General features: G+C 45.7%; 5 protein-coding genes across 8 annotated transcripts; 3 read left to right on the forward strand and 2 right to left on the reverse strand.

The window, feature by feature from the left end:
• Nucleotides 1–83: 83 nt before the first annotated feature.
• On the reverse strand, nucleotides 84–17276 carry LOC108028286 (cAMP-dependent protein kinase type I regulatory subunit). 3 transcript variants are annotated; one of them, XM_017099995.3, is made up of 6 exons: nucleotides 7369–7505; nucleotides 6209–6359; nucleotides 2174–2533; nucleotides 1731–2105; nucleotides 1526–1665; nucleotides 84–1110 (listed from the first exon to the last, which is right to left on the reverse strand). In XM_017099995.3, exons 2-6 carry the CDS (start codon nucleotides 6215–6217, stop codon nucleotides 1026–1028), a joined length of 969 nt encoding a protein of 322 aa, XP_016955484.1. In that variant the 5' UTR covers nucleotides 6218–6359; nucleotides 7369–7505; the 3' UTR covers nucleotides 84–1025. The 3 variants fall into 3 exon arrangements, with proteins under 3 accessions (XP_016955484.1, XP_016955486.1, XP_016955485.1); XM_017099997.3 differs by lacking the exons at nucleotides 6209–6359; nucleotides 7369–7505 and adding an exon at nucleotides 16554–17276; XM_017099996.2 differs by lacking the exon at nucleotides 6209–6359 and having other exon boundaries at nucleotides 7369–7504.
• Nucleotides 15154–16421, forward strand: LOC108028289 (histone-like protein 18C). The gene is made up of 2 exons (XM_017099999.3): nucleotides 15154–15617; nucleotides 15742–16421. Exons 1-2 carry the CDS (start codon nucleotides 15327–15329, stop codon nucleotides 16120–16122), a joined length of 672 nt encoding a protein of 223 aa, XP_016955488.1. The 5' UTR covers nucleotides 15154–15326; the 3' UTR covers nucleotides 16123–16421.
• An 86-nt stretch (nucleotides 17277–17362) lies between the features above and the next one.
• LOC108028484 (uncharacterized) lies at nucleotides 17363–20082 on the forward strand. Its single transcript, XM_017100347.3, has 2 exons — nucleotides 17363–17519; nucleotides 17622–20082. The coding sequence occupies exon 2, from the start codon at nucleotides 17627–17629 to the stop codon at nucleotides 19898–19900; it is 2274 nt and encodes a 757-aa protein (XP_016955836.1). The 5' UTR covers nucleotides 17363–17519; nucleotides 17622–17626; the 3' UTR covers nucleotides 19901–20082.
• A 44-nt stretch (nucleotides 20083–20126) lies between these two features.
• Nucleotides 20127–23924, reverse strand: LOC108028482 (nucleolar protein dao-5). 2 transcript variants are annotated; one of them, XM_017100346.3, is made up of 6 exons: nucleotides 22653–23924; nucleotides 22120–22601; nucleotides 21373–22052; nucleotides 21098–21308; nucleotides 20889–21035; nucleotides 20127–20832 (listed from the first exon to the last, which is right to left on the reverse strand). In XM_017100346.3, the coding sequence occupies exons 1-6, from the start codon at nucleotides 23800–23802 to the stop codon at nucleotides 20680–20682; spliced, it is 2823 nt and encodes a 940-aa protein (XP_016955835.1). In that variant the 5' UTR covers nucleotides 23803–23924; the 3' UTR covers nucleotides 20127–20679. The 2 variants fall into 2 exon arrangements, with proteins under 2 accessions (XP_016955835.1, XP_016955834.1); XM_017100345.3 differs by having other exon boundaries at nucleotides 21373–22055.
• Nucleotides 23925–24485: 561 nt separating this feature from the next.
• Nucleotides 24486–26889, forward strand: LOC108028501 (protein ST7 homolog). Its single transcript, XM_017100377.3, has 2 exons — nucleotides 24486–24911; nucleotides 24975–26889. The coding sequence occupies exons 1-2, from the start codon at nucleotides 24773–24775 to the stop codon at nucleotides 26447–26449; spliced, it is 1614 nt and encodes a 537-aa protein (XP_016955866.1). The 5' UTR covers nucleotides 24486–24772; the 3' UTR covers nucleotides 26450–26889.
• Nucleotides 26890–26906: the final 17 nt, after the last annotated feature.

Consider the following 26906-nt stretch of genomic DNA (forward strand, 5'->3'; position numbering starts at 1 on the left):
GCTCAAGCTTAAATTAGTCATTAAAGAAATCATAAAACTAGGTTAAGATTACGCATCACCGCTCGATGAAGAAACAAGAAACATGTGGAAAAATCATGAAACTCTCAATGACTTTAATATTTAATTAAATAGTTTCTGACTCGCTGACTTCATGTGCTACGCGTTTTACGTTTAAATATAATTTACTAAAATTAAAATTAAAATGGTAAATAATTGCTGCCGTTGTGTTTTTGTTCTAGACACAAAATAACGAATCAAACAAGCGAAATACAATTTTCTCATTCTTTCCTATTTTTGCCATGACTTCATGCGTCGTATGAGGGTGTGTGAGTTCGTGTGCCTGTGCTTTGTGCCTGTGTGTGTTGCCTTTTTGTATGATTTTATTTATTACACATATATTCATCTTCTTTATTTTTTGTTTTGTGTTAAAAAACATTCAGATGTCTGTTGGATATTTAATGAAACGTTTTTGTTTTGGGGAGGCAGCATGTTCCATAAGTTATACAAAGAGGTTTCTGTTTCTGTTTTTTTTTTCGAAAAAGAGCCAAGAACTTGATAGAAGTTGAGAGAAATGTATAGATAAAGCCTGGGGAAAACTATCTCCGGTATCGGGGGTTGCGGGGTGGGGAACATGCCGCCGCAACCTTTGCACAGAGACACACACATACACAATTATGTAACTTCAGCACAACATACAGAATCAGATAATTAACATTTTTTGGCCCTCAGCCCCACCGCGCATTCTGAATCTCGGCCAGAATCGGGAACTCCATGGCTTTGTGGCAATTAACATTACACACTTATATAGTTTTCGGTTTCTTGTTTATGCTGCTGAGCGTTTGTTGTTCTTCTTTCAATTTCTATCCACCTATTTTTCTCATCGTCTTCAATTGTTGATTTTGACGTTCGCTGCGTTGTTGTTTTGTTTGTTTTGTCGGTTGTCTGATGTAGTTCTGCTGCCGCTCTGCTTTCTTCTTTCTCCATGTTGTTGATTTGTTGTGGTGGTGGTTGTCGTTGTTGCTGACTTAGACGGACAACGAGACAAAACTATTATACTGCGTGATGTTGCGTTTGAGTATGTCGGCGCAGGGTCCCAAAACTCGTTCAAATCTGTAATAAGAAATTGTTTGTTTTTATATACAGCTTGGAAAAGTAGACAAATTTTGGTAGGTGGCAATTTCCGTTAATTTTCTTAAATTTTGCAGTATTTCCTATTACCAATTAATAACATTTACTTTAAATACCTTCTATTTGACATTTCACATACGTATTTCTAAATTTACATGAGTTTATTTGCATATTTTTATGAGAAAAAGGTTCAAATATGAATGAAAATACATTTATTTTTTATTACCAAAAACGTTAAAACTCTAGTTTAGAGCTTAGAATAAATTAGTACCTAATAAATATTGGAGTCAAAAGCTAGCAACTTATTTTCTCTAAGGCAAGCCATAAAAAAGTTAACTTTTTAATTTGCCCCAACTGAAATAGATGATTTTTCAGTCTACTCATTCACCCCACTCACCTCGCCCGGTCCAGTTTGACGCACTTGAGCGGCCCGCGGGCCACGACGGTCGCCGCTCGTGGTCGGTCCAAAAGCAGAGCAATCTCGCCAAAGTAATCGCTGCTACCCAGACGGCCCACCTCGGCGGGCTCCTCACCCTGCTGATAAGATAAACCATTTGATTATTATCTCTTCAGGTGTGACAGCTCTAGTCCCGGTCACTCACCTCGGAACGCTGCTGCAGAACCACCGCACATCCCTCGAGGATGATGTAGAAATCATCGCCAGCGGCGCCCTGCTTAACAATAGTCTCGCCATCATCGAAAGAGCAGGTCTCAAGGGAGTCAGCCACTGTCAAGCGCTCCCATTTGTCCAGGCTCTCCAGAATGGAGACGCGCGACAAGAACTCCTCGTACATCTTGCGCTTGCGGATGGTCGAGCCCATCAGGATGCGGCGGTAGGAGTCGCGGTCGATGCCCCACAGCTTCACATCGGTCTTGGCCCGCACGGTGGCGGCGCGTGGAGTGCCGTAGATGAGGGCCAGTTCGCCAAAGCTGCCGCCCTCGCTTATGGTGGTCACCAGTTCGGAGTTGACAAAGACCTAAAAAAGAGTTTAAGAAATTAGTAAACATTCAAAAACACTTAAGAGAAATCCCCTCAGGTACTCACATCCACCTCGCCCACATCGATCACGTAGAAATTGTCGCCCTCGTCGCCCTGCTGGATGATATTCTCGCCGGCAATGTGATTCACGGGGAACATGGCATCGAATATGTCGGAGCGCTCGCTCTCGTCCAAGTGGGCGAATAGGACGTTCTTGGCAATCGCCTTGGACAGGGCATTCATTGTCTTGTAGTCCTTGGGCACCACCTTCTTCACATAGTTGGCGGCGTCCTCCTCGGTGACAGGCTCGGCGGAGATTCCACCGCGCCGGCGAACCGGTGGAGCAGCTGTCTGTGGCATCGGACTGAGATCTTCGCAGTCGTCGGGGCTGATTACCTGCCTACTGGCATCCAGTTTGACTTGTTCCTGCGAATGATAAAAATAACCAATATGATGAGTATTTTGGGTTTGGTTTATGGCACGCAAATCACGGTTCATTATCATACGAGTTTATCATTTTATCAGAGTCTCAAAATAAAGACAAATATGATGTTGTATAGTTTGCAGACCAATAAAAAATATTACACCATGAATGCAACACGTTAAAGGTCGAAGGTTAATATTTTCCCTCCCTCACTTTGTGGAACTTTGGCAACAGGAATGATTGAACTGCCGCGGGAGTCAAGCTGCGTTCCAGGTGCGTCTAATAGCCAGATTAATGTGCGTCACTCTCGATGGGTCTGTGGGAACTGCAACCAGTGGTTGTTTTCTGCAGCATTTTGTGCATTTTTCCGGAGATGCGCCGCACCCGGGAAAGCTCCGCCCGCCCACGTCCGCCACTCATAAGCTCCATTACAGCGCCGGGAATCAACAGGGCCAAGCGGGGGAGCTAAAGAGCTTTACATCCTGACTTTTGCTGCGCATTCCTCTGCCCCGGGACTGCCTATGCAAATCCCGAGCTACTCCCACCCAAAAGCTGCACTGCACTGTCCAGCTGCCCAATTGCAGTCCGTTTCCCATCGTGACGTCAAGCCAGTCGAGCAGAAATGGCCAGCTGCCCCAAGACGCTGATTAAGTTGCATTAAATTGTCACTCAACGGACTGCAAGTGGCGGTTATGGCCGCAATTGAAATGCGTTAGGATCAGTGTCCTATAAATAGGCTGGTCCACCTCAAGATATCTCGGAGGTAACCTCACAGACTGGTGGATTAAATGTGCTGTTCACAATCTGCAAATGTAATGCCTTGGGGATTTCTAGAAACATACATTTTGTGGATTAAATGGGATTTTGGATATTGCATTGAGGATTTATAGATATTGATCTATTAAAGAAACCCATATATACGCAGGGTTATAAAGACTTTAAAATCATTCTTAGCTTAGAAACATTTGATTATTTTTAAAAATAGTTCCCAAACACCGAACATTCCTTATAGCCCCAACGTATTTCAATCAAAAGCCCCAGTCATATCGAAATATTCGCATTTAATATAAAAATAATTGCACTTGATTTGATTCCCCCAGAACCGACCGCAACCTCTTGAACGAAATTACTTTAGCAGCCAGCCATAAACACGGTCGTGCCCCGCAAAGAACTTCAAATGAACGACGCTGCTCATTAATTTTTATTGTCTAAACAATTGTGTATTATGGCAGGCCAAAAATCGCATCAAGTGCGCAGGAATAGGGTAAACAAAGCGCTGGGCGGAAAAAAGATTGGCAAAATAAATACAGAGAACCACAATTAATTGGTGAGCCAAGCAATTTGCCAGCCGATCATGGATCGTAGATGGCGATAGCGCACTACTCAATGAATTCCCCAGTTCCGAATGTCGCCTCCAGCGGCTGACGGAGCTCTTGGGTGGCTGCCAGTCAGCTGAAGGAACCTGAAGTCAGGTGTCAAAACAGAAGATAATCGAGTGCTGCCGCCCCGAAGTATCAGCGTTTGGCATGCAAATGTCTGTTAATTAAGCAGCGTAAAGTCAGGCTTATTCGCTGGGAATTTGCTCCATTTCCAAAAAAAGGGTGCAAAACGCAGACAATATTTAAAAACCCCTAGTTAATGGATCTGTAGTAACTGTCCTGTGATTTAAATATTCGTTTTTAAAGCAGTAATATAATTTATCTTAACAGACTGAAGCAAGTCGAATGAATAATTCCCAATACGCCAAGTTCAGAGCTGCCAAGTATGTAAATTGCATACTCTAGTTTATCATGCAGTCAGCTTACTGGGTGGCCGTATCAAAACATTTCCCCCTCGCTTTGCATTTGCAAAAGTTTGCAACTTTGTTTATGGCCATTTAGCCAGGGACAGGGCCCAGGACGGCGAACGGAGAACCGAGAACCCAGAACGGAGAACTGAAAGCCCAGAACCCAGAGCCCGGCACTTGGAGAGGCGCGTGTGGCAGCGATGTGACCGTGACCTTTGTGCAGACGCGGAGTCGGCGCCCAGTCGACTTATAGCCCTGGCCCTGGCCATGGACATGGCCATGAAGCACCCAACAACCAGCAAGCGAACAACCCACGACCAGCCCACCAAGCCCATCAAACCCCCCCCATAAGCCACTCTCATCTCACCCTTTGACCCCCCGATTTTCCTCGCGACTTTCCCGGGCGGAGCTGCGCGGCTCTCAGCTTTTGGTGACGTTCCCTGTGTCATATTAAACGGAAATCGATTTCGCATTGCAAATTGAATCCAATCCCCGCCCGGATGGGCTGACTCTGCGGTCTCGCCCCGCCTGATTGGATGGTGTTCGCTCAGTCGTTCATTCGGTTATTCGTTCGCCTTCCACGTCGAGGGGCCCTGACTTTAAAGTGGAGTCTTGTCACCAGTCCCGCCTTATCAACGAGCTCGCTAATAAAACAGCGAACTACATTTATGGGAATCATGACAAATGCAGGTTTTGATTAGATGACGACAATTGGCGGGACAAGGTGGGGCCCTGGGCGAAGGGTGGGCCAAGATGTGGTGACGGTTCGGTAATGAAGGCTGATTACCACTCATTTCCCCTGTTACGAAATCAATTATGTTTAATAATAGAGCCATATGCAAGGTATTCGAGGCCTGGTATATCTGAACCAACGTTAGAAAAATCCCATTTTTTAAAGTTTTCTTCAGATTTAATCATTTAAGGAACGTTATGATTGTTTACATGACCATAAGAGACGGTTTTGTTCCTTTTAAACAATCCACTTAATTGAAGCAATATAATTCCATCCACTGAACTATGATAATCAGACGTGAGGTATACAAAATCTAAAATGATGGGAAAGCCTTTACAAGTATGATTAAAATTTGCCGGCAATAACAAGGGAAACCCCTAGTATAGGTGAATACATTCCTCAAACTAACAAATGAGCCATAAATATTTTCATGATTATTCACATATGGGAATAGAGAAATTCTCAAAAATGTTTACAGTCGTACAGTTGTTTCTAAAATCATTTGAACGCCTGCACTTAAAAGAATGTCGCACTTAAACAGCTAACTATATACCATTTTCCAGGTGATGTAAAAAATGTAATGCCAATTCGTTTTATATAATAATGCATTAAACATTTAGCGGCACTGTTAACATTAACACAAACAACAGATAAACCCATAAAATGCCCAGAATAAAGGAGGTTTTAAACGCTAGTTTTATTGCCTTTATCTGGATGAGAAGATCAGGCGCGGGACGGAAAAGAAAGCGAATTACAAGAGCGACAATGGAGCTCTGATGAGGCGACAAATAGGGCCCATGCTGTGAGGTAGGACCCAGAACACATAGTAGAGCCCAGAGCATACGTACACCGGGTAGCGCTTACAATGGACATGGCGGCATTGTTGCATCATGAGCATGAATAAAGCCCAGCGGAGGCGTCGACTTCTGTGGGGGACAAGAACGCAGAACAAAAAATAAAAGCAAGCGCGAATGCACACAATTGTGCAATGGAATACTAAATGTTTGCCTCTGTGAGGTTGTTTTTTCTAAAATTATTATTTTTTGTTATTTTTCCGTTGTGCTGATGAATGAGCGCTTATTGAATAGACGTACAAACTAGACTTATGGTCTACAAACTATGACAGCCACTAAACAGACTCATTTATTTATGGCAAACCTTAGACATGCTTCTCCTGTGTTGGTGCTAGTGTGTATTGGTGTGTGTATCTGTGTGTGGTGTTCCTGTGTGTGAGGTTTTGTTCTTTAGCTATCCGTGTGTTGGTGCCTTGTGCTACTTATGTGCAACAAATTGTGAAAACGCCTCGCTTCTAATATGGACACAGAAAAACAAACAACAAACAGTAGTAGAAAAACGCGCAACGTGGGATTTTCTGTAGATCTCAGAAGATTTTCACTCTCGGATTTGTAATAATGTTGCTTTGCTGACAAGAAAAACAACAGCAGAAAGGAGGAAAAAACAAGAGCGGACAGAAATATATTATAAAAATATTACGTATACGCGGCGTGGACAGGCGAGCAAAAACAGCCGCCAGCAGCAATGACAAATCCAATGTCAAAGTTTGATAAAAATAAATATTCAAAAATGCTGCGAACGGCTCCGAAACAATTTTCGCTAAATTGGAAATACTTTGGGTTAGCCAGAAAACAGACTTTCGAATAAGTAAGCCACTTAAAAAATGGAAGTGCTAGGAATGAATATACTGTGGCTCCAACTGCGTTTATCAATATTTTGAAAACAAATTGTTAAAAATGTTTAAAAATTACGGAACAGTGGGGAACCAAATGCCATTTAAAGTGTGAAAACATAAAGTCAAACAAAACTTGGCCCTTACTTCGTATAATTATGTTTTCGTTTAAAAATATTTTGTAAAAATTGAAAAACCATTATCTGATTAGACTTCAGTTTCATTTAAAAAATGTATATAAGTAACGAAATTAGCTCAATTTAAGACTGTTCACCACTGCGTATGATTGATATTTACGCTATATGGGCTATAAAAAGAAATCGCTGCGAATTTAATTGGCATAAATGAGCGGGTACGGCTATAAGATATATAATTATATAAAAAAGCAATCCTAAAAATATATATTTATGAGATCGTGCGTCACTAGACCCCCGCATTATACACATAAATATTTGATTTAATTTTCCCGCTAGTGTCCAATTTAATTCAGTTCTCTTTGCTCCTTCGTTTTTCCGCCCAGTTTCTGCTGTTTTTCCTGCCATTTATAATTGCTTAATTAATCCAATTGCCAAGGAACACACTGTGTTCTTGTTCTTCTGGTTCAAATGGTTCTTGTTCGGTGTTTGTCTACCCGCTGTTTCCGTTTTAATTATTTAGTTGATGTAAGCTGTTGTCTGTGTTGCTTTTGTTGCAGCAGTCGCGACTTTCGACTCAGCGAATGTCTTTTTTCGCGTATTTACAAAACGGAGGCGCGACACAAACTGAAAACTCAATTCGAAATTCGCGTTCAACTTGCGACAATCGGCGTCAACGGCGCAGTCGGCGCTGGCGGAGGCGCCGCGTCGACGTCGGCGGAGGCAGCGACTGTGGCTTCATCTTTCCACACTAGTTGCCCTCACATGTGTATGTGCAAGTGTGTGTGTGTGTGTATGGTCGGGTGGGTGTATCTATGTGCGGCTGGCTGGGTCGGCGATACCGCTATGTGGCGTAGGGCTGGTGGCTGCCGACCATTTTGCGGTTTGTGGTAGGTTTTTAAGCGGCTAACAGGTCCAAGATACGCTGGACAGTAGCTCCGGTGTGCAATTACACAGAGAAAATTTCTTTGTTAAAATGAAAATACATTATTATTGCCAACATAAACTATAAAAAATTCATGATTTGCGGCATCAAAATAGGTTTTAAAATATTCAAAAAAATATGCGATATTTAAAACTATTTTTCATAAATAAAAAAAGAACCAACAATAAGACCGGATTACTTTTCCTTTCCACAATATTCAGGTAGCCCGGTCTTTTTTATATTTCAGTTGATGTACATTTTAAAATAAGTAAAATCATGTTTTATAAAAGTTTGCAATTTTTTTTAATAATTTTTTAACATTTCAATATATTATTTAAATTACCAATGACTGTAAAGTTTTACAGTATTTATTTCAGTGTATAAATAAAGGCATAACAAAACAACAATGTAAAAAAATAAGCAGGGAAAGAGGTAGGTGTAATGAGCAACAACTGGAGATTAATTAAGACCGAAGATGACATTGCAAAATTTCAATGCCAATCACACTTTAAACAAAAAAATCTATTTAAATTATTGTAATGCACTGAAGCTGTTTTTATTGCATACACACTTTTGAAGTGTAAAACTAAATTAAAAACGCCCAAAGCTTTGCAAAATCTAGACTCCAATAAAAGCATAAATACAAATAAGTTGTACGACATATTTTTAAAATTTGTATAATATTTATTTTCTCATTTCTCTTAGTGCACCCACAAATCGTACGATGGCAAACGACTTGGAAGAAAGTAAAAGTCGCCACAAGCCCACAAAAATATCAAAAGAACAATCCGGCAAATGGAAATCGTACTGAGCAAATACCAACCACAAAAGAGCAGCTAATGGCCGCCACAAAGTATGCGACCGAGAGAGATGTTTGCCAAAATATAGAACCAAAAGTGGGAGAATGGGAGGCCTTCTCAGTCGCTCAAGTCTCGCAGTGTACACAACACAAATCAATTTGAGCGGCGGTGCCAAGAGGACGGGAAAAAATCGCGAAATGGAAAACAAAAAGAAACCCAAAGATTGTAGGCGGCTTTTAAAAACATATATGTATGTTATATTTCTTATTATTTCCCCAAGGCGATACAAATTCGATTTGCTACACTGGCGATTCATAGTTTCACGAGACCATAAAACAAACAAGCAAATTCACTCGCCCTCAGTTTGATAAATTGTCAATAACAATTACAATAACCATTATGATGTGGGTATCTGAAGATCTGAAGACTTAATGCGCCACCGCCACACGGCGTATACGCAATGTGCACAGGCAAGGGCACAGATTTAGGCACTTGAAGCCAGGGGATGCTCTCGTTAGGCGATGCGAACTCAGGGGGCTAAGAGCCCTCGATGTCGCCTGGTTGGGATTGCCCCAGTGAGGCAGTTGTTGCATTGCGAGTGGGTGGCCATGGGTGACTCAGGGTAGGAACCTTGAGGCAGTGCAGGTGACACGACAGGTTAAGTATGCCAATTTGTGCAGCGCCTGGAGGGGAAAAGCCACTCAGGAGAGTCTAGTGCCGACTACAATTGGCTGCCTCATCCTCCGAGTCCACTGGGAATGCCGATTTTTCATTCTCATTTCAAGACATGGCGAATTGCATCTATGTCTCTGGTGAGTCAGAAGATATTCTCTTCCTAGCTGGCTGTCTGTAAATTAAAATGTCTATCAAAGAGACAACTGCATGACATTTTGATATCCCCTGAGCTTTCTTTTATTCGCTTTAGGAATTTGAAATGTATCATAAGTAGCTGGTGAGTCAGACGTCAAGGAGAATTATAAATTAAATGAAATGCCGATAGTCGAAATATGCGTTGTATAAAAATGAACTTTTTCTAAACCCTAGTTATTTTTTAATTATTAAAAAAAAGGAAAGGCAATTTAAGGCACGCCAGTGAAAGTACAAAATCTTCCTTTTGGTCACAAAACTTCGTAAAGAAGATTTTTGTCTAAATTATTAATTAAATTAATACAATACACATAATGTAAATATAATTTGTCTGCATTAAACACTCCTTTAAAACTCAGAATCGGGACTCCTCTGAATTAAATGTAAAACAAATGTTAAAAAATAAACCTTTTTTTCTTTAACTTTATTTTGCTCCCTCAACTCTAATTTAAAAATGCCTTTAATAAAAATGACAATGTCTTCTAAGTGATTTTTCTCTCTAAAAAAATTAATTATGCATAATGGTTGCCTTTAGAACTCTCTCCATTTTCCTTTTCCATTATCCTCTGCGGCGCGTTGGCAATTTAAATTCCTTTCAGGACACCAAGCAGAACTCATTAAATGTGGGGCAGGCAAAACATTGGCCATAGCTTTCTATCGCCTCACACTTGGCTTCACATTGTCAACGGGCAAAGTTTCCATGGAGAGGAGGAATCCTGCATGTGAACAGGATGCGGGGGACTAGGAACTGGGTGCACTAAAATGCGGAAAAGCTTTTGTCTGCTCGCTTCCTGTTGCTCTTTTCCCCCACCGCTTTTCCCACCAGGTGTGTGTGTGTGACTGCGTTTTATAATCGAATTAATTAAAATTTTGCGCCCTACTTGACGCAGAAATTATGCCTCTCTTTCGCACTGCCGTGTGCTTTGCTCTCGCTTTAAATTTTCCCACTTTATGGCTGAAAAGTCCTGTATAAAATAACCGTGCTGCATCCGCTTTTTCACCCGCATCCGCCCCTCCGGCGCCTCGAAAGTGGGTTCAGCAAAATTTCCAATTCAGTGAACTTTTTGTTTTGGCCCCGCCCTCGCTCGGAAGGCTCCTCCCCCACCTCGGCTGTTCGAGACCATCAGTTATGCCGGGCAAAAAATTCTTTTCGTTGGCCTGCATAAACATTATTTTTGGGGACATACAAAAGGGGTATATATGTCACCCGGCTCGATATTGGGTTATTCAGGGGTTATCCAGCTGCCCATTTGATGTCCGGCGAAAGGGGACACGCCACAATCGTCCTCACAGCTGTCACCAGAACTGGGCAGCCATCCAGCAAATTGACAGCCGAATCCTTCAATATAGCCCAATGACGTCAGTTGAACAAAAGGATTCGCAGGTTGTCCCGAAAGGTACTGCTGGGGAATTTTTAATTTGGCAACTGTTGCTCGTCGGCTCGGAGCCTTCTTTATTAGCCAAATTGTTCATGGACAGCCGGCGGAGGAGGTGCGTTCGTAAGCCGCTTTAATGGATCGGTACACACACAAAAGGTCGCCACTTCCGGCAGATACGGATACGCATTTTGCCAGAAACTTTTCCACAACACAATGGTCCCGGTTTCTCTTTTATACATTTTTCCGTGCGCATTATTTACATAAAAGTTTCGATTCCCGATAAATGAAGACCCCAACTCAAGCGTTAAATAAACGATAATTTATTTATGCGAAACAGGAGCAGCTGGAGGTGGAGAAAGGTTTTCTGGAGCGGTGATTATATTACCTCCACGCTACTCGATTACTCACAAAGTTCGATGGCAGGACGAAAATGAGCAGAGCTTTTGTGCCGGATTTCAATATCCAGAGTATCAAGAGCACAATCCCAGCGTATCCCATCATAAATCACTTTCTTCGGCTCCACTTAAAAATATCACAGAAATTGTTTCCGTGCGATGCGAAAGCATAAAAAGCAAATAAGTCCTAATAAAAATAACAATTTAATTCGAGGTCAAATTTCATGGAAGCATTTTCGCATCTGCATTGTTTGGGAGTTAACAGCCACTTAAAATTATAATGGCAAATGCTTTTGCGTCCTCGATTGGGAAAACAGATAGAATTTAATTTAATTGAATTTAAAACACATGTTGTTGAAAATTAATTGTAATAATGGCACGCATTTATTTCAACATATAAAACGTATATAAAAGTGAATTATTTTAATTTATTTTTTCAGATTGTTAAATATTTTAGGCCCTTTTTGTCACTTTTAAGTTAAAGCAATGATATTTAAAAATGCTTATTCTATATTTTTAAAACAAATATCTAGAAAATAAACATATAGGGAACAACAGACAGGGTTGATTTTATTAAATACTTATTGATTCTCGGGACCAAGACACACTATAAGGAATTCATATTACTTTAAAAATATGAATGGTGATGAAACTATTGTAATTAGAAGTATTATATCAATAGTTTTAAGCAATATATCTTTTCTCCAGTAGTAGGTACCATTAAATCAAGTCAAGTGGGCCCCTCAGATAGGAACAAAAAACCCGTGACAATACAAATTATTTACCCAGTTAACCGTATTTAACACTTGACGGTTTACCCACCATTTCGCTGGTCAACTTTGTTTTCCTTTTACTTCCGGTTTGTCACTTTTTCTGCCCTCGTTTGGCCTGCAATTGATTGTTGTTTGTTTTTACTCGGACTTTATGGCCCAATTCGTCGGCGGACGGACAAAGTCAACTGGCGACAAAGTATCCGGCGTAGTTTTTGGCACGATTCGGTTGTTAATCAGAAGCCGGCGAGGAACAGCGGAGGAGTGATGACAGCCGTAAAAGCGGCATTAACACGACCGTAAAACCGGACAATTCGATGATCGGAGCGCCGGAAATCGCGTGGCCATCAATCAGGCAAAACGGGCCGCAAAAAAGGTGAAATGGCAAATGGTAAATAGTAAATTGAGCAGTTAAACTGGCGAAAACTGGCGCAAAATGTGAAAGGGACGACGATGGGCAGCTGACGGTGGCCAAGAAGTGACTGAGGCAGACGAAAGGACGAACGCAAACTCTCGCAGCCACAGACACACAAATACAATCTCGACGACGACAGGATGACCTTCACCAACACGCACAGCAAAGGAGAAAGGTTTCCTCCGTGTACATGTACGTGTACGGATGGCCAAAAAGTAAAGTTTTTCGCACAACAACGCACACACACGTACAGTTGTGACGCAGCGGAAGGAAAAGCTTTTTGCCAAAAGGCAAAAGCAATGGGAGCAATCTGATTTCGCTGGCGTTCCCTCCGACTTTCAAGTGCAAATTCGACATTAACTGGCAAAAAGCTACCGCTGAGGCAGGTCACCTGGAATACCCTTCTTGTGGAGACTACCAGAACTTATGACTGATTATTTATTTATATGAAGATAATTCTTGGAGCTAACTACATATTAATTTTCAAATAATATGAACAACATTAACACATTTTTTTAAATTATAATTTCAAAATACAGAAATTAATCCCAAACAAATCGAAATTGGCAATGACACATATTTACACAAAGCAAACAATATTTCCTTCTATTACCTTTCTACAATAGCTGGCGAATAATACTTCTGATCACAAACAAATATAGATGGTGTAATAATTAATGCAAACAAATCTTTCATTTAAATATGTTTTACTCCTAAGCGTTTATTAGGATTCCGAAGTATGGGTAAAAACCATTTAGAGGCAAATTGAACCGATTTATAATATCTTCTTTCCTACTAATCATAGTTATTATAGCATACTTTTCGGCTCCTTAATAATCGATTTAAAATTTAACTTAGTAAAAAAAGGGTAGAAGTTTTACGGTAATATTCAATGATTTTTAAATATTATAAAGAGTATTAAGTCTTTCTGTAGGCAAACACATATTTATCTTTTTGTTTTTATTTTTGCCCAACTAACGACATCCTAATTTACAGCTTCAAACCGAATCAGCAAAACACACCGAAGCAAATTGAAATCAAAGCTTTTCCCACGCGCACACTCCCACACTTTGAACATTTTCCGCTAAAAGCTTTTCCGTGCGAAATCGCAAGTCACTGGTTAACCGATACCAGTTACCCGTTACCCGCTAACCGATTTCCGCTTTTCTGCATTTCACAACGTTTTATCTTACGTTTAAAATTTTGTTTTTAAGCATACTCGTTACCCACTAACCGATACATATTACCCGTCACCTGCCTTTCGATTTCACAACCTTCAAAATTACCTCAAGTTCTTTCTACCGTTTACACTCATTTCTTAACAGATACTTCTTACCCGTTTCCCGCTACCCGTTTTATGCCATTCTGCACAACTTTCCCACTTACCTCCCTTTCTCGTTCCCTTTCACGCTCTCGTTCATTTTCCCGCTCGCGGGCAAGCGTTGAGAGATGCAACTGCAGGCTGCGATCGCTGACAGCATCCTCCTCGGGAATCGTGGTGCAGGATGTGCGAACATGCCGCATCCGATGCACTGCATCCAAGCTGAGGCGATGCTCGTGATCATCCCGCAGCAGGGCATCGAACATGGCCACTCCACCGTCGATGCTGCTTTCTCGCAGGATGCGACCACCACGTCCACTGCAGTGGGGACTCTGATTTAGCTGCTGGTTCTGCACCTGCTGCTGATGATGATGGTGGGCGGTGGTCACCACGCCCTCCGAAAACGAACGGATGCGCATGGCGCCGTTGGCATCGGTGGTCAGAGCCACCGAGCGGAAGCGATCGATGACCGCATCCTGGATGCTATTCACACTCAACTGGTTGCCCATTGTGCGCGGGGGCATAGAAAAAAAAGAGTGAACGAGGAGAGGACCACGCAGGATGCTTCTGCACGGCGCCAGGATGCTAATCCAACTGACAGCGAGTCCGGCATTCAACAGGCAACGTGGTCCAGAGAGGCGCGCTCACATTCACACCCACAGCCAAACTCAAAAGTCCAGAGAGAAAGGGGTGGAGAATGTGGCCTCGTTGGTGGGTGGAGGACCTGGACACCGCCTCCACAGGTGCGCTGTTCTATTTACATTGCAGCATTGCAAGCTTTGGCTGCAACCTGCCAGCCAAAACAAACTTGAAAGCTTCCCGGCCCACAGAGAGGATGCAGTCCTGCGAACGTGTTCCCCACATTTCAAGCAAGTGGGTTTCGAAAATTGAGTTTTATTTAACACTCCGCTCAAAAATAGCCCACAGGTTGTATTGATTTTTGTTTAAGCGGCAGCCAAATAGCCAAGCAAGTGGCGCTTTTGCCCTCTGGGGTGGAAAACCCTCAATCTCATGTGATAATTGAAATATGCACCTTTCAACATTTTATAGATCCTTAGGATTTAAAAAAATTATATAGGTGCTGAAAAGTATGCAACTAAAAGTGTACAACTCAATTCAAAGCATAAGGATGTTTGTTTTTGACTCTTCTTTTAACAAAATCATTGATAATTGTAGTTTTAAGTGAATTGTTGGATCGTGGCTACTAAGATCTAAAATATGTATTTCGAAATAGTTTCAGTACACTACAATCGCAGTAACAGAGGAGCCTTCGCCAAATGTATCGGATCAAGGCTACCAAGATCTAAAATGTTTATGTGTTCCGAAAGGTTTCCCATAGACCCCAGTCGCAGTAACGTTAGACCCTTTATTCAACCCGAAATTTAAGATTGTCGAGCTAGGGCCCAGATACATTCAGTTTGTATTCTACTTTCCTACGAGACACAACTATTTTTTACTTAAAAAAAAAACCTGATCAAGTTCTATACTATCAGCTCAAACAACATTCTTACATTCTTCTTTGAAATTTTCGTGCGATAAACTTAAATTCCGATTCTTTTTCTTGCCTTAAGATACGTTACGAAATGAGCACTTTGGAACTGAACGCTAGTGAGCAGGGCGTTGGAAGCCCGAAGCCAAGGACCGCGTCTGAGGAATCGATCGGCGATGTCGGTTCGCCGTCTGATAATTTTGACGACTTCGATGGTTGCGATATATTGGCTGCCCAGGGCAAAGACACCACTTCCGGCTACATCAACTTTCTGAGGGATTTCATAAGCCGCTATGGCGATTTGTACACATGCCAGGCGTTGACAATTAAAGCTAAGGAGCGATGGAACAACATGTCCTTCCGCCACCGGTGTGATTACAGTGTGGTAAGTCCCTTCTATATTTGCACATTTTAAACTTAATAAAGGAGGGAATTTCGAAGCTAAACAAAGTGATCCAAATATCTAACATAAAAGTTTTCAAACACTTAAGATCTCGCGTTTTCCACAGGACCCAGTTAAAATTGTATGTAGACGCGATGACGATGGCAGTGAGAGCAGCATTTCCAACTATCTGGACAGTGAGGAGAAAAGAGTGGAAGCCTTTGCTCCCGTGGACAATTTCTTCGGCGCCCGCAACGTAACCGGCGGCAGCGATAATATGTGTCCCAAAAAGCGGGCCCCTAAGTGCGGCAAACCCAAGAAGAGTTGCGCCAAGCCGAGGCGCATGAAGAGCTGCGCCAAACCGAAGCCAAAGTGCAGGGCCGCCTGTCCCAAGCGCAGAACGAAGGCTGCCTGTGCCAGGCCCAGGAAGAGTTGCCCCGCTGCGAAGCAGAGGTGCCCTAAGCCCAAGCCAAGATGCTCCAAGCCCAAGCAGACGTGCCCCATGTAATCGTGGATCCCAACGTCCCGCCCCATGACCCCCTCCCCCCTTTAGGCCATCTTTCCAAGACCAGAGATCAGACCAAAAATTAAGAATGCTTGTTGGCAGCGCTGGAGTCTTTGAAGTTGGATAACCTCCAGGGAACCAGGACCTCGAGGTAGCGGAGCCCCAGTGATTCCCCCCGCTAGGAGGCTTTCACAGAACGGAGGAACGTGGTTCTCGTGCCGGGAAGGCCCAAGTCTGGATTCTCAAGGCCATCACATCAAGCAAATGTATTTTCGGACAATAAAGGTGTAGTCTGATCGAAAGAGATGGGTCTTTGGGTGAAGGGTAGACTTTAGGGTAATGCAGCCACCGATATACTTGTATTGTTATTCTCCCAGAGTATCATGCCAACCTAATAAGGATTAGCTTAGGGTTAATGCTAACTACGAACTCACCCTCTCGAGCTTCTGGAAGTACTGGCGCAGGAACTGCACGGGATTCTCGGGCCTGCAGACGCACAGCTGGACGATGCAGTCCTTGAGGACCCGCTGGATGCCATGGGTCTGGATGTAGTGCTCGCACTCCCGCAGGCTCTGCTCCTCCAGCGTTTTGGCCATCATGTAGGACATGTGTGGGTGGAGTGGGTGGAGTGGGTGGACGAGGTGCGGAGCCGATGTGAGGTATGTGGATGTAGATGTGGAAAACTGCTGCTCGAGCGCCGCACTACGCAAAATAAATGTGTGTATGTGTGTGGTACACAAGAGTCGAGCGGAGTGCGTGTGTGGGTGTTGGCCAATGTTTCGCTAGCAAGTCGGCTGAAACCACGGATAACTTGGCTATATCTCCGATGCACGCGCTTGTCTACACCTGCTGCTTTGTCGCCCCGTTCGCTTTGCACCGCCTTCGCAGCTTTTCCTTGCGTTTTTGGCACCGTTTTCCGTTCCGTTTGCGACACACACACACAGCACCCGTTTTCACTTTCGCAAAATTCACGCTTCTGGACCTTTTTGGCCTGTCCTGCTGATGAAAGCCCTTTGCCCCGCACTCCCCCGCAGCATATGGATAGCTCGATGGCCCTCTAAAAGTCACTTAACCAAGTTTTTTTCATAAAAACTTAACTAATTTTCACGCACGTAGTTGTTGTTGTTTCTTATTGGCTGCATGTAGTGGTGGGCGTCTCAGTTGGTCACGCACTTATCGATATGCCTGGTAGGGAGGCCTTGCGGCGTTGGCCAACACTGTTATCGATAGCAGCCGGGCCGCTGCGAATGGCAGTTGAACGCAAATTTAAAAACGCTGAAAGCTTTTTCGAAGGGTGTTTTCGTACGCTGGAATTAATGTTTCGCCTAATCCAATAAAGATCAAAAGCAGTAGCTATGTGGATGTTAGATGCCAAAGCGTTTTTGAGCCAGTCAACAGAGGTGGGTTTACCAGGGATTTCCCACTATTTGTCGGCCTTTTTTCCTTTGCGTTGCGCCTGGAATGTATTGATTTTTCCGGATTTTTCACCTGGTTTCTTACAGCTAAAATGCTACACACCGAGTCCCTGCCCACCGCTGGCCACCAGGGCATCTATGCGCCTCTAAGTCAGGCAATGAGCGATTCCGAGTCCGACGAGGAGATCGAGATTCATAACGCCGCCAATCACCGCCACAAATTGCAGCAGAAACTTCAGTTGGCTCATCCGAATCCGCAGGAGCAGCTCCAGGCCCAAAGGATACGCATTCCACCGAACACGCTTGCCTTGAAGTCACCACACACCCGAGCCCCACCCACCGCCACCAGGATTGTGACGCGCAATCCGTCCGCGAATCCCCAGAAATTCCAACTGGAGGGCAGTAGCTACGCCACAAACATGCAGAATACCTTCCGTTCCGTCATGCTGAGCGACAATGGCGGGGTGGGTTCGGAGCTGTCACAGTTCAACAGCGAGTTCGACACGAATGCGGATAATGTGGCCATTTTGGGTGGCAATCAGACTGGCGAGGATTCAACAAAAAGGACACCCATGTCGCCGGCCAGGAAGAGCTGTTTCATCGGAAGCCTGCTGCTGTGCTTCCTGGCTGTGGTATCCTTTGTGTGGCTCATACCCTGCGGCAACCCCGACGGCACAGGATCCTGCCCAGCCGTAGTGGATCGCATCAAGACCCACAACTGGTTCAACAATTACACAAAGGCGGAGCTCAAGGGGGGAGTCAATGTTGTCGGCGGCCTGAGAGCCTGGGAGAATAACCTGATCTTCATGTACCGCGGCGATGCCTTCTTCCCGGAGTTCCGACCTGGCAATGAGCGGCGCAATGGCATCATCTGCTTGATTGGCTCCTCGGGAGCAGTGGCCTGGTTTGTGGAGATGGTGGATGAGCCCGTGGCCCTGGACTGCACCCTAATCGACGTGGATGGCAATGGAAAATCAGATTGCTTGGTACTCGATGAATACGGCGAACTGGGGGCCATACATCCCGTTTCAGGGGAATGGCTCTGGTGGTTCAAGGAGCGCTCAGCGCGCAAGGTTGATGCCTATGACTTTCCCGTCATCCTGCCCGATCTGGATGCCGATACAGTGCTGGACGTCCTGCTGGTGACCAGCTTGTCCCTGGAGGAGCGTACCAAGTCGCTGGCCCAACTGAAACACGATTCTCCCGGACAGCTAGAAGCTCGCAATGTGCTGCGCTTGCTCTCAGGCAGGAATGGAGCACCCATTGGCGATGGCTTCCCCATCCACGACTGCGACAGCTTGAACAACGTTAAGCTGGAGGCGGGAAATGTTAGCTTCACCTGCCAGAGGGTTAACGGAACGGAGCAGCAGCGTTCAAAGAGCCTGGCAGAGCTCTATGCCCTGATAACCAACAAATCCATTGTGGGCCAGAGGCTGGCCAGCTCGAAGATCTCTCAGCACAGGAATCACGGCCAGCGGCGGGAGCTGGATGCCCAGAGGAACATCTATTCCTTGAGCGGACGCGAACTGGTAGTGGAGAATCGTGGACGCTGTCCGGAGGACTGCAATGTCACCTTTGTCCTAAGCGAAGTTCGCGATGGCAAGCCCCATGTGGTGGAGAATTTCATCAAGAGCGGCATGTACGGCATGGTGCCTACTCAGTGGCACTTCAAAAACACCAAAAAGCAGATGTCCGGCTTCGTGATGAAGTTCTGGAAATGGCATGGCTTGGTTAAGCCCTCTAAACAGACCTCCGCCAGCAGCAATAGCAACAATGTTCAGAAAAGCAGCAGCAACAATCACACCAAGAACATGAATGCCATCAAGGATAAGGAGAAGGCACAGGCCAAGAAACAGCAGCAGCATCAACGGCTAAGAAGACAGACGAGCTTGACCAAGGCGGAGGATTACCTGTTCCCAGAACACCACGAGGAGTTCGATGTCTTTGAGCACCTAGTGCAGAAGAGGGAAACCTTTGGAGTACCCTCTAAGAACCAGAACAAATCCAGTGGAATCTCCCCCGGCGGTAGCTACAAAATGAACATGATCACGGAGAGCGTGCTGCTTGTGCTGTTCGTGGGCGCAGACACTCACATCGAGAACACCTCGCAGAGCAACATCATCCAGTTTTGCCGCCAGGACCGCAAGGAGATGGTGTGCCAGCCGGATCTGAACAACCAGGATCATTCTATGCTTATTGCCGATCTGGATCAGGATGGATCGCAGGAGCTGGTCACCTACATGTCCACGTTCGTGCATCCCGAGGATCAGCCGTTTAGCGACTGGAAATTGCTGACCTACGTGCGGCTGTTGCGTCTCCAGGCGGAGCTGCCAGCCTACTACGAGAAGGACGAGAGCCGCAACTAGACGGACATCCTCCGATCCGCATCGGGATCCGGAGTAGGGTTATAGTGCATTTAGCCAGCCGGAAGCAAGCTGTCGAACACGAGTAGCAATTTAACTAGTTGCATGCATTACATTGTACATTATTAAAACCTTTTCTAGGCTCCCATAAATAAATCAGTGAATAAACCATTAGTGAAAACGTTCCTGGGAGAATTTGAGACAATATGGGTGTTTAGTGTGCTCTTAGGTTGTTTTTATTGATTTTCAACAGTTTCCTTCATATTACACAAATTATATTGCAATGGAAATCTTAAAATTTATTTATTATTTAAAAAATAAATGATCCAGGAGTTCAGTATGATATATAACCAAAATTCAAGCTTTGGTTTAATGCATTTTCAAGCGCCCAAGGGAATGCTTTACACTTAAAGACACGCCGCAAAGGGTGCTGTTTTTGGGTATTTACTCAGGATTCGTATTTTTCCAACAGTCGTAAACTTCTCTGTGATTTAGAACAGTAGTTCCCGATCAATTTATTCCCGATCTATAACGAATTTAACATTCCTTTTGTTTTAATTTTCATTCAATTTACACAGCGCGTCTACTGTACAATACGATACAAAATATTACACTTGTGTTTTGTGGGTAAGTGTAAAAAAATTCTTAGGGTGATAGTCTAGCAGTTCAGAATAAAACTCCTAAAGGGACTCAACTAAATGTAGGTTTTTAATTGTTAAATGTTTGTTTACGTTAATTGCTCTACCATTGCTTATGGTATACAATATTTCTTAATCTAGGCTCTAGAAGTCAACGTCGCTAAGGTAGCTTTTGAAATTAGCCAAGCAATTGGCGGTCAACCACTGTTCGGATATAGCCTTTAGTTCCTCGTCCAGACGCGGGAAATTAGCCGCATTGGTGGCCGAGTGGTTGAGTTTTTTCAGCGAGCGATACATCTGAGGGGTATGGGATATTAGCATATGATTGGTAGTAACTCAAAGACGGGTCTTACCTCCGCTGAGCTAGTGGATATTTGTTTGGCAATGGCCAGAGCCTCGTTGTTAACGTTGCGAGCCTTGCAGATCTTGTCCACGAGGCTGTGCGGTCCCAAAATTTCCGGCGCGAAAAGTCTGTCACCCAGCAGAAACAAACGCGAATTCTGCAGGAAAATATAAAATGGTATCAAAAAGCTTTACCTTTTAGAAGTTATTGGACATTTACCACTTGGCTGGACACCTTTCCATGGCCATGCCACAGAGCATAGCCCTCGGGCAGCTGACCCAACTTGGCGTAGTTAGTCTCAAAACAGCAATCATCGGCGGCCACCACGTAGTCTACAAAGGGCAGCTGCATGACGCCAAGATTAATCAGGTTGCCAACAATGCCCGCCACCAAGGGCTTGGGAAATGTGGCCAGAGTGCGCAGATAGGTTCTGAAAATAAATGTAGCCATTAATAAAAGGTTAATCTGGTCTTAATCTAACTATATATACATACTTTAGGGCTAAGGACATTCGACTAGCGCCTTCCCTGCGCTTATCCAGAGGTCCCTGCACCAGTTCCTGGCAATCGATGCCCTGGCAAAACTGTGGACCCTCAACGGTTAGCAGCACTGTGTTGAACTCGTTTTTACGGGCAATGCTGGTGAGCGTGTCGTTCAATTGTTCCAACAGCTGGCTGCTGTACGTGTGGCCGGAGTTTCCGCGATGAGTGCGGATGACCAGGTGAGCCACCTTGTTCACTTTGTGCAGGACCACCAGCTCGCTTCCACTGTTCGCCTTCATGTCGTTGGCTAGCGTATGCGAGGAGGAATCCTCTCCACCCCTTTGGTTCGTCTTGTTATTGGGCTTCAGGAACTTGAACGAAGGATCAGAGACCTCGGCTGCATCATCCGACAGATTGGCTGCTCCCGGCTTGTTGTCCAGCGAATTGCGGCTAACTGAGGCATTGCTGGAGTAGGAGCTGTTGGAGCGCCGACGCATGATCATCGACTCCTCGCTGGCGCGCTGTTTGTACACATAGTCCCAGGAGTCTGAGGCGCGTGGCTTGCTGGCAGATGTGTTGGCGGTGGTCTTGGTAAAAACGGAGTCCGCAGCACCAGGAGTTCGTTTGGTGACCGGATGTGCCGCATCCTTTTTGGACGGCGTTGGTTCCGCTGCTGCTCGAAGTGCCTGGTTCTGCTGATAAATAAAGAAATATTAGATAATAATTCTTACTTAAAGAGTTTCCATTAGAAATACTCACCCTTCCGGTTATGGTCATGGCTCGTTTCCGCATCAGCGGCTTGTTAGACACCTCCCCGCCGCTCAACTCCCGCTGCTCGTGCTCCACTGCGTGAATCATGTTGGCCGCTCCCTCGTCGCCCATCAGGCGGTCGATCTCTGAGACCTTCTTTTTTTTCTGGACTCCCCCGTTGGCCAGACCTGCGTTCGGAGTTTGCGAGCGACGCTTCACAGGAGATGCACTCCGCGCTTTATCGCCAACTGGAGTGAGAACCTTAGAGATCCTTACAGTGGGTGTTGCTGCCCGTTTTTTCGGTGCAACCTCTTTCTTGATCGGCGCGTTGGGGGAAATGCTTTTGAGAGTCGTTTTTGGTAATGGGATTGCTGGAGAAGCCGCCTTAGCCGGTGCCTTCGTGCTGGCATACTGCGCAAAGGACTTTTTGGACTCGGGTACATCCGGATCCCATATAATCTTTCTCTTAATTACACGCATACGTTTGAAGCCTAAAAGAGAGTTTGTTAAATAAAGTTTACTTATAAATTGAGCGGTCTTACCTGTGGTGGGCTCTTCAGGTTCCTTGGGAGGTGACACAGTGATTGCTGGCTTGGGTTTCTCCATATTTGAACTCGTCGAGGCCGCTAGCTGTTTTTGACTCACGGTCTTTAGCATTACTTTAACCCCACTGATCTTGTTGTTAAGCAAAATGGGTGAGTTCAGACTGTTTTTGGTGGGGGATGTCACCTTTTTCAGGGGCAAAGGTGCAGGTGTCTTTTTGGGGACCAGTTGCATTGGTGGCAGGGCTATCACTTCCGTCACCAACCCAGACGTAGATGTAGGCTTATCCTCCTCAGAGTCATAGTCGTCCCAATCGTCGTTCAATGTGCTGACGATGTCCTTTGGCTTGAGCACAGGAGGCGGCTCCTTGCGTCGTGGCTTGGGCTTGAGGCCGGCCATCTGTTCCAGAGCCACGGCTCTGGCTTGCTCCGGGGAAAGCTTGTGTTTGGGCCTCTTCGGCTCCACGTCGGAGGAGGGTGCTGTAGGCTTGCTGGACTTAACCACAGGCACCTTTGGACTGCCTTTTCGTGTGGTTGACTCTCCCTCGTCGTCGTCTATTTCCATGATCTCAAACTGCCCTTCGCCCTCGATGGTCACACCCACATCCACATCTTCTTTAACGCCGTCTAGCTCGGAAAGAGCCTTCTCCAGAGCGCACTTGTCCTCCCCGGATGGCTGCTCATGACTGGTGTCTGTGCCCTTGAGCAGGGCAATCAGATCCACCTCCTCCAAGGGTGATTCGCTGACTTTGCCGTTGCCCGAGGGATCGTGGCCATCTTCGAGTATGGGCGACCCGCTGACCAGGTCCTCACCTCCCAAACCGGACTCCAAGCCACCGTTATCCGCTCCGCCACTTGGAGTGGCGGATTCAGCAGCTTCGGATACCGCATCCGGAGGTCGAATGTGGTGCAGCTTGGCTATCTCCTGCTCCAGCGAGCTCAGTTCGTCCAGGCCTGCGCCCTCGTCCGAACCGTTCAGATTTGCCAGCTCATCCTCCAAATCCAATTCAGTGGGACCCGCACTTTTTGGAAGCGTTTCCAACGCCGATGTTTTGGTGTCTGCGCTCTCTGATTTTTCGACTTCCCGAGCTGGCTCCTCCGTCTGGAGTGGCTCCGGGGTTTGCACTTTGGTGTCCGTCACCTGCTCCATGATTCCACTGCCCTCTAATGGCTTTCCGTTCAACAGGAGCTCCAACTTGGAGCTTTACGTGCTCGTTTGAATTGAATTACTCTATTACAAAAAAAAAGTGCACTTGCTGCAAAGCGGCCATTTTTTAGTGGTGCGCAGGTCAGGCAGCGTGTATCGATAGGACACTATCGGCACTGGAAAACTAGCTAGTTTGAAATATATTACTATAAATTTTTATATTATGGATGATCAAATACATTATATACAAACATAAAAGTGTTATTTTTTTGCATTTATAAAATTCATATATTTTTGCCTCTTTCCTTTTCTGCTATATACAAAAAATAGCTTTTAATCGTACTTAAAAAATAGCTGGATTTGACTCCTGGAAAAAATTAGAAATCAAATATTTCGGCTACTTGATAAATTCCATTAGATTTTATTTATAATATAGGCGCGACATACTAAGCCATTGAATAAAATACATATGTTAATGTTAATAATAAAAATCTATTTTAAATATTACTGGCATGTTCTGATCAAACTCTCTTGCCCACGTGTGAAATGCAACAAATTGATATTTCTTGGAAAAGTGTTTTCCCGCCAGTTCTTAAATGTGACCGTACAAAACGATGTATTTCCAGGGAGACGACACTTGCGCCGACTATTCCCCGCCGGACATCGGCGCTATCGATGTTGTGGAATCATCGATGACATCGATGCCAACATCGATGTTCCTCCACCCCCCTTTCGAATACTTGATGGAAAAAAGTCTCATCTGCAACAAGGATTCGCGCAAGGATAGCGCCAGGAAAGGCAACCGTTAATTGATCCAACCCCTCGGCGGTGGTCAGTGCGAGTGCACAGAGTATCCGCAAACCCGCAGGCACGAGCGCATCCCGGCGAGCGGCAAAATCCGGACGGAGCAGGGGCAGAAGCGAAACGAGCGTCGAATACAGAACTTCGCAGGCAGGGGGCAGCAGGCAGCAGGATGTGGGACTCGTCCATGTTTCTCAGCACGCTGACGCCCAAGTTCTACGTGGCGCTCACAGGCACCTCCAGCCTGATCTCGGGCCTGATCCTGATCTTCGAGTGGTGGTATTTCCGCAAGTACGGCACCTCCTTCATAGGTGAGTAGAGTCCGTCGTGCTTCTCTCCCACCCCCTGGGCTAATTCGGATTTCCCCTTGGCAGAGCAAGTCTCCATCAACCACATTAGTCCCTGGATTAACGGCAGCGATGGCCAGTCGGAGTCGAGCAATGGCAGCGGCAGCAGCAGCAGCAGTGGCTCCAGCAGCAGCAGCAACGGTGGAGCAGGCGGAGGAGGATCGGGCGGAGCTGGCGCATCGGCCGGTGGCAGTGCCACGACCAGCACGGGCACCCAAATGCCCGAGTGCAAGGTCTGGCGGAACCCCCTAAATCTCTTTCGCGGCGCCGAGTACCAGAGATTCTTCTGGGCCACCAGCAAGGAACCGTTGACCTACTACGACATGAACTTGAGTGCCCAGGACCACCAGACCTTCTTCACCTGCGAGGGCGATGCCCGCAAGGAGGAGTACGAGATCATGCAGACGGCCTGGCGCGAACGCAATCCCATGCAGCGCATCAAGTCGGCCCACAGTGCACTGGAAATCAATGCGGAATGTGCGCCAGCCTACATACTGCTGGCCGAAGAGGAGGCCATGACCATTATGGAGGCGGAGAAGATCCTGAAGACAGCACTGAAAGTGGCCGAGATCAACTACCGCAAGTCGCAGGCAACCCAGCACCAGGGCGCAATAGCGGATGGCATGCATCGGCGGGACACCAATGTGCTGATCTACATCAAGCGGCGGCTGGCCATGTGCGCCCGCAAGCTGGGCAAGCTGAAGGAGGCAACCAAGATGTTTCGCGATCTCACCAAGGAGATACCCTCGATCATGAGTGTACTCAACATACACGAGAACCTGATCGAGACGCTGCTGGAGATGCAGGCCTATGCCGATTGCCATGCCATTCTGGCCAAGTACGACGACATCTCGCTGCCGAAATCGGCGACCATCTGCTATACGGCTGCTCTGCTGAAGGCGCGTGCCGTGGCTGACAAGTTCTCGCCGGACATTGCCTCCAAGCGCGGCCTCAGTCCGGCGGAAATGAGCGCCGTGGAGGCCATTCATCGGGCGGTGGAGTTCAATCCGCATGTGCCCAAGTATCTGCTGGAGACAAAGCGCCTGATCCTGCCGCCAGAGCACATCTTGAAGCGTGGAGATTCAGAGGCGCTGGCCTACGCGTTCTTCCATCTTAAGCACTGGAAGCAGGTGGAGGGGGCCCTCAATCTGCTGCACTGCACCTGGGAGGGCACGTTTCGCATGCTGCCGTACCCGCTGGAGCGCGGCCATCTCTTCTATCCATATCCCACGTGCACCGAGTGCGCGGACCGCGAACTGCTGCCGGCGTTCCACGAGGTGTCTGTTTATCCCAAGAAGGAGCTGCCCTTCTTCATCCTGTTCACGGCGGGACTGTGCTCCATAACCGCCCTGCTGGCCTTGGCCACCCACCAGTATCCGGAGCCAATGGGCCACCTGGCACAGACCGTACTTACCTGGATTTCGTATCCATTTCAGTTGCTCAAGGAGCGCATCGAGGCGTTCTGGCCGTGCAATCTGCTGCAGCAGTTGTCGCGCGTCTAAACTGGAGGCCACATAGTCCTCCACTTTCCACCCTCGAATGACGTCTCACACACACAAACACACACTCACACAAAACAAGGAACACCACACATACTCACACGCATCCATCTCCATCTGGCTAAGGAACCAGCGGGCGGCGAGCCACAAAACCACTCAAAACACAAACCCTAAATACATAACATGAATATATATATATATATATAAAAACGTATATATATTTTGGATCTTAATATGTCTGTGTTGTCTTCGTGAAATAAACATAAACAAAGCAAAAGCAAACAAAAGCGCACTCAGCTAGTTCCAGCTTCCAAGTGATCCGGATGAACGAAACGAATTTTCAGCAGCCACGCAAGAGGAAACTAAATTATTCTTAAGTTTTATTATTATTTTAATTATTGTAAACGAGTACGAGGAGCCAGTAAACTAAAATGCAGAAATTATCCTTCATTTCTAATTA

The sequence above is a fragment of the Drosophila biarmipes genome, chromosome 3L (assembly GCF_025231255.1).
Source record: "Drosophila biarmipes strain raj3 chromosome 3L, RU_DBia_V1.1, whole genome shotgun sequence".
Lineage (NCBI taxonomy): Eukaryota > Metazoa > Arthropoda > Insecta > Diptera > Drosophilidae > Drosophila > Drosophila biarmipes.

Excerpts from the sequence above, each read along its gene's own strand:
- LOC108028501 (XM_017100377.3), top strand. The coding sequence starts at position 24,773 with ATGTGGGACTCGTCCATGTTTCTCAGCACGCTGACGCCCAAGTTCTAC. Across the intron at positions 24,912-24,974 it reads GTACGGCACCTCCTTCATAG|AGCAAGTCTCCATCAACCAC; the intron begins GTGAGTAGAGTC and ends TCCCCTTGGCAG.
- LOC108028289 (XM_017099999.3), top strand. The coding sequence starts at position 15,327 with ATGAGCACTTTGGAACTGAACGCTAGTGAGCAGGGCGTTGGAAGCCCG. Across the intron at positions 15,618-15,741 it reads ACCGGTGTGATTACAGTGTG|GACCCAGTTAAAATTGTATG; the intron begins GTAAGTCCCTTC and ends CGTTTTCCACAG.
- LOC108028286 (XM_017099997.3), bottom strand. The coding sequence starts at position 16,727 with ATGTCCTACATGATGGCCAAAACGCTGGAGGAGCAGAGCCTGCGGGAG. Across the intron at positions 2,106-2,173 it reads TCGATGTGGGCGAGGTGGAT|GTCTTTGTCAACTCCGAACT; the intron begins GTGAGTACCTGA and ends ACTCTTTTTTAG. Across the intron at positions 1,666-1,730 it reads TTCTGCAGCAGCGTTCCGAG|CAGGGTGAGGAGCCCGCCGA; the intron begins GTGAGTGACCGG and ends TTATCTTATCAG.
- LOC108028482 (XM_017100345.3), bottom strand. The coding sequence starts at position 23,802 with ATGGAGCAGGTGACGGACACCAAAGTGCAAACCCCGGAGCCACTCCAG. Across the intron at positions 22,056-22,119 it reads CCATGACCATAACCGGAAGG|CAGAACCAGGCACTTCGAGC; the intron begins GTGAGTATTTCT and ends TTTATTTATCAG. Across the intron at positions 21,309-21,372 it reads CGAATGTCCTTAGCCCTAAA|AACCTATCTGCGCACTCTGG; the intron begins GTATGTATATAT and ends ATTTATTTTCAG.
- LOC108028484 (XM_017100347.3), top strand. The coding sequence starts at position 17,627 with ATGCTACACACCGAGTCCCTGCCCACCGCTGGCCACCAGGGCATCTAT.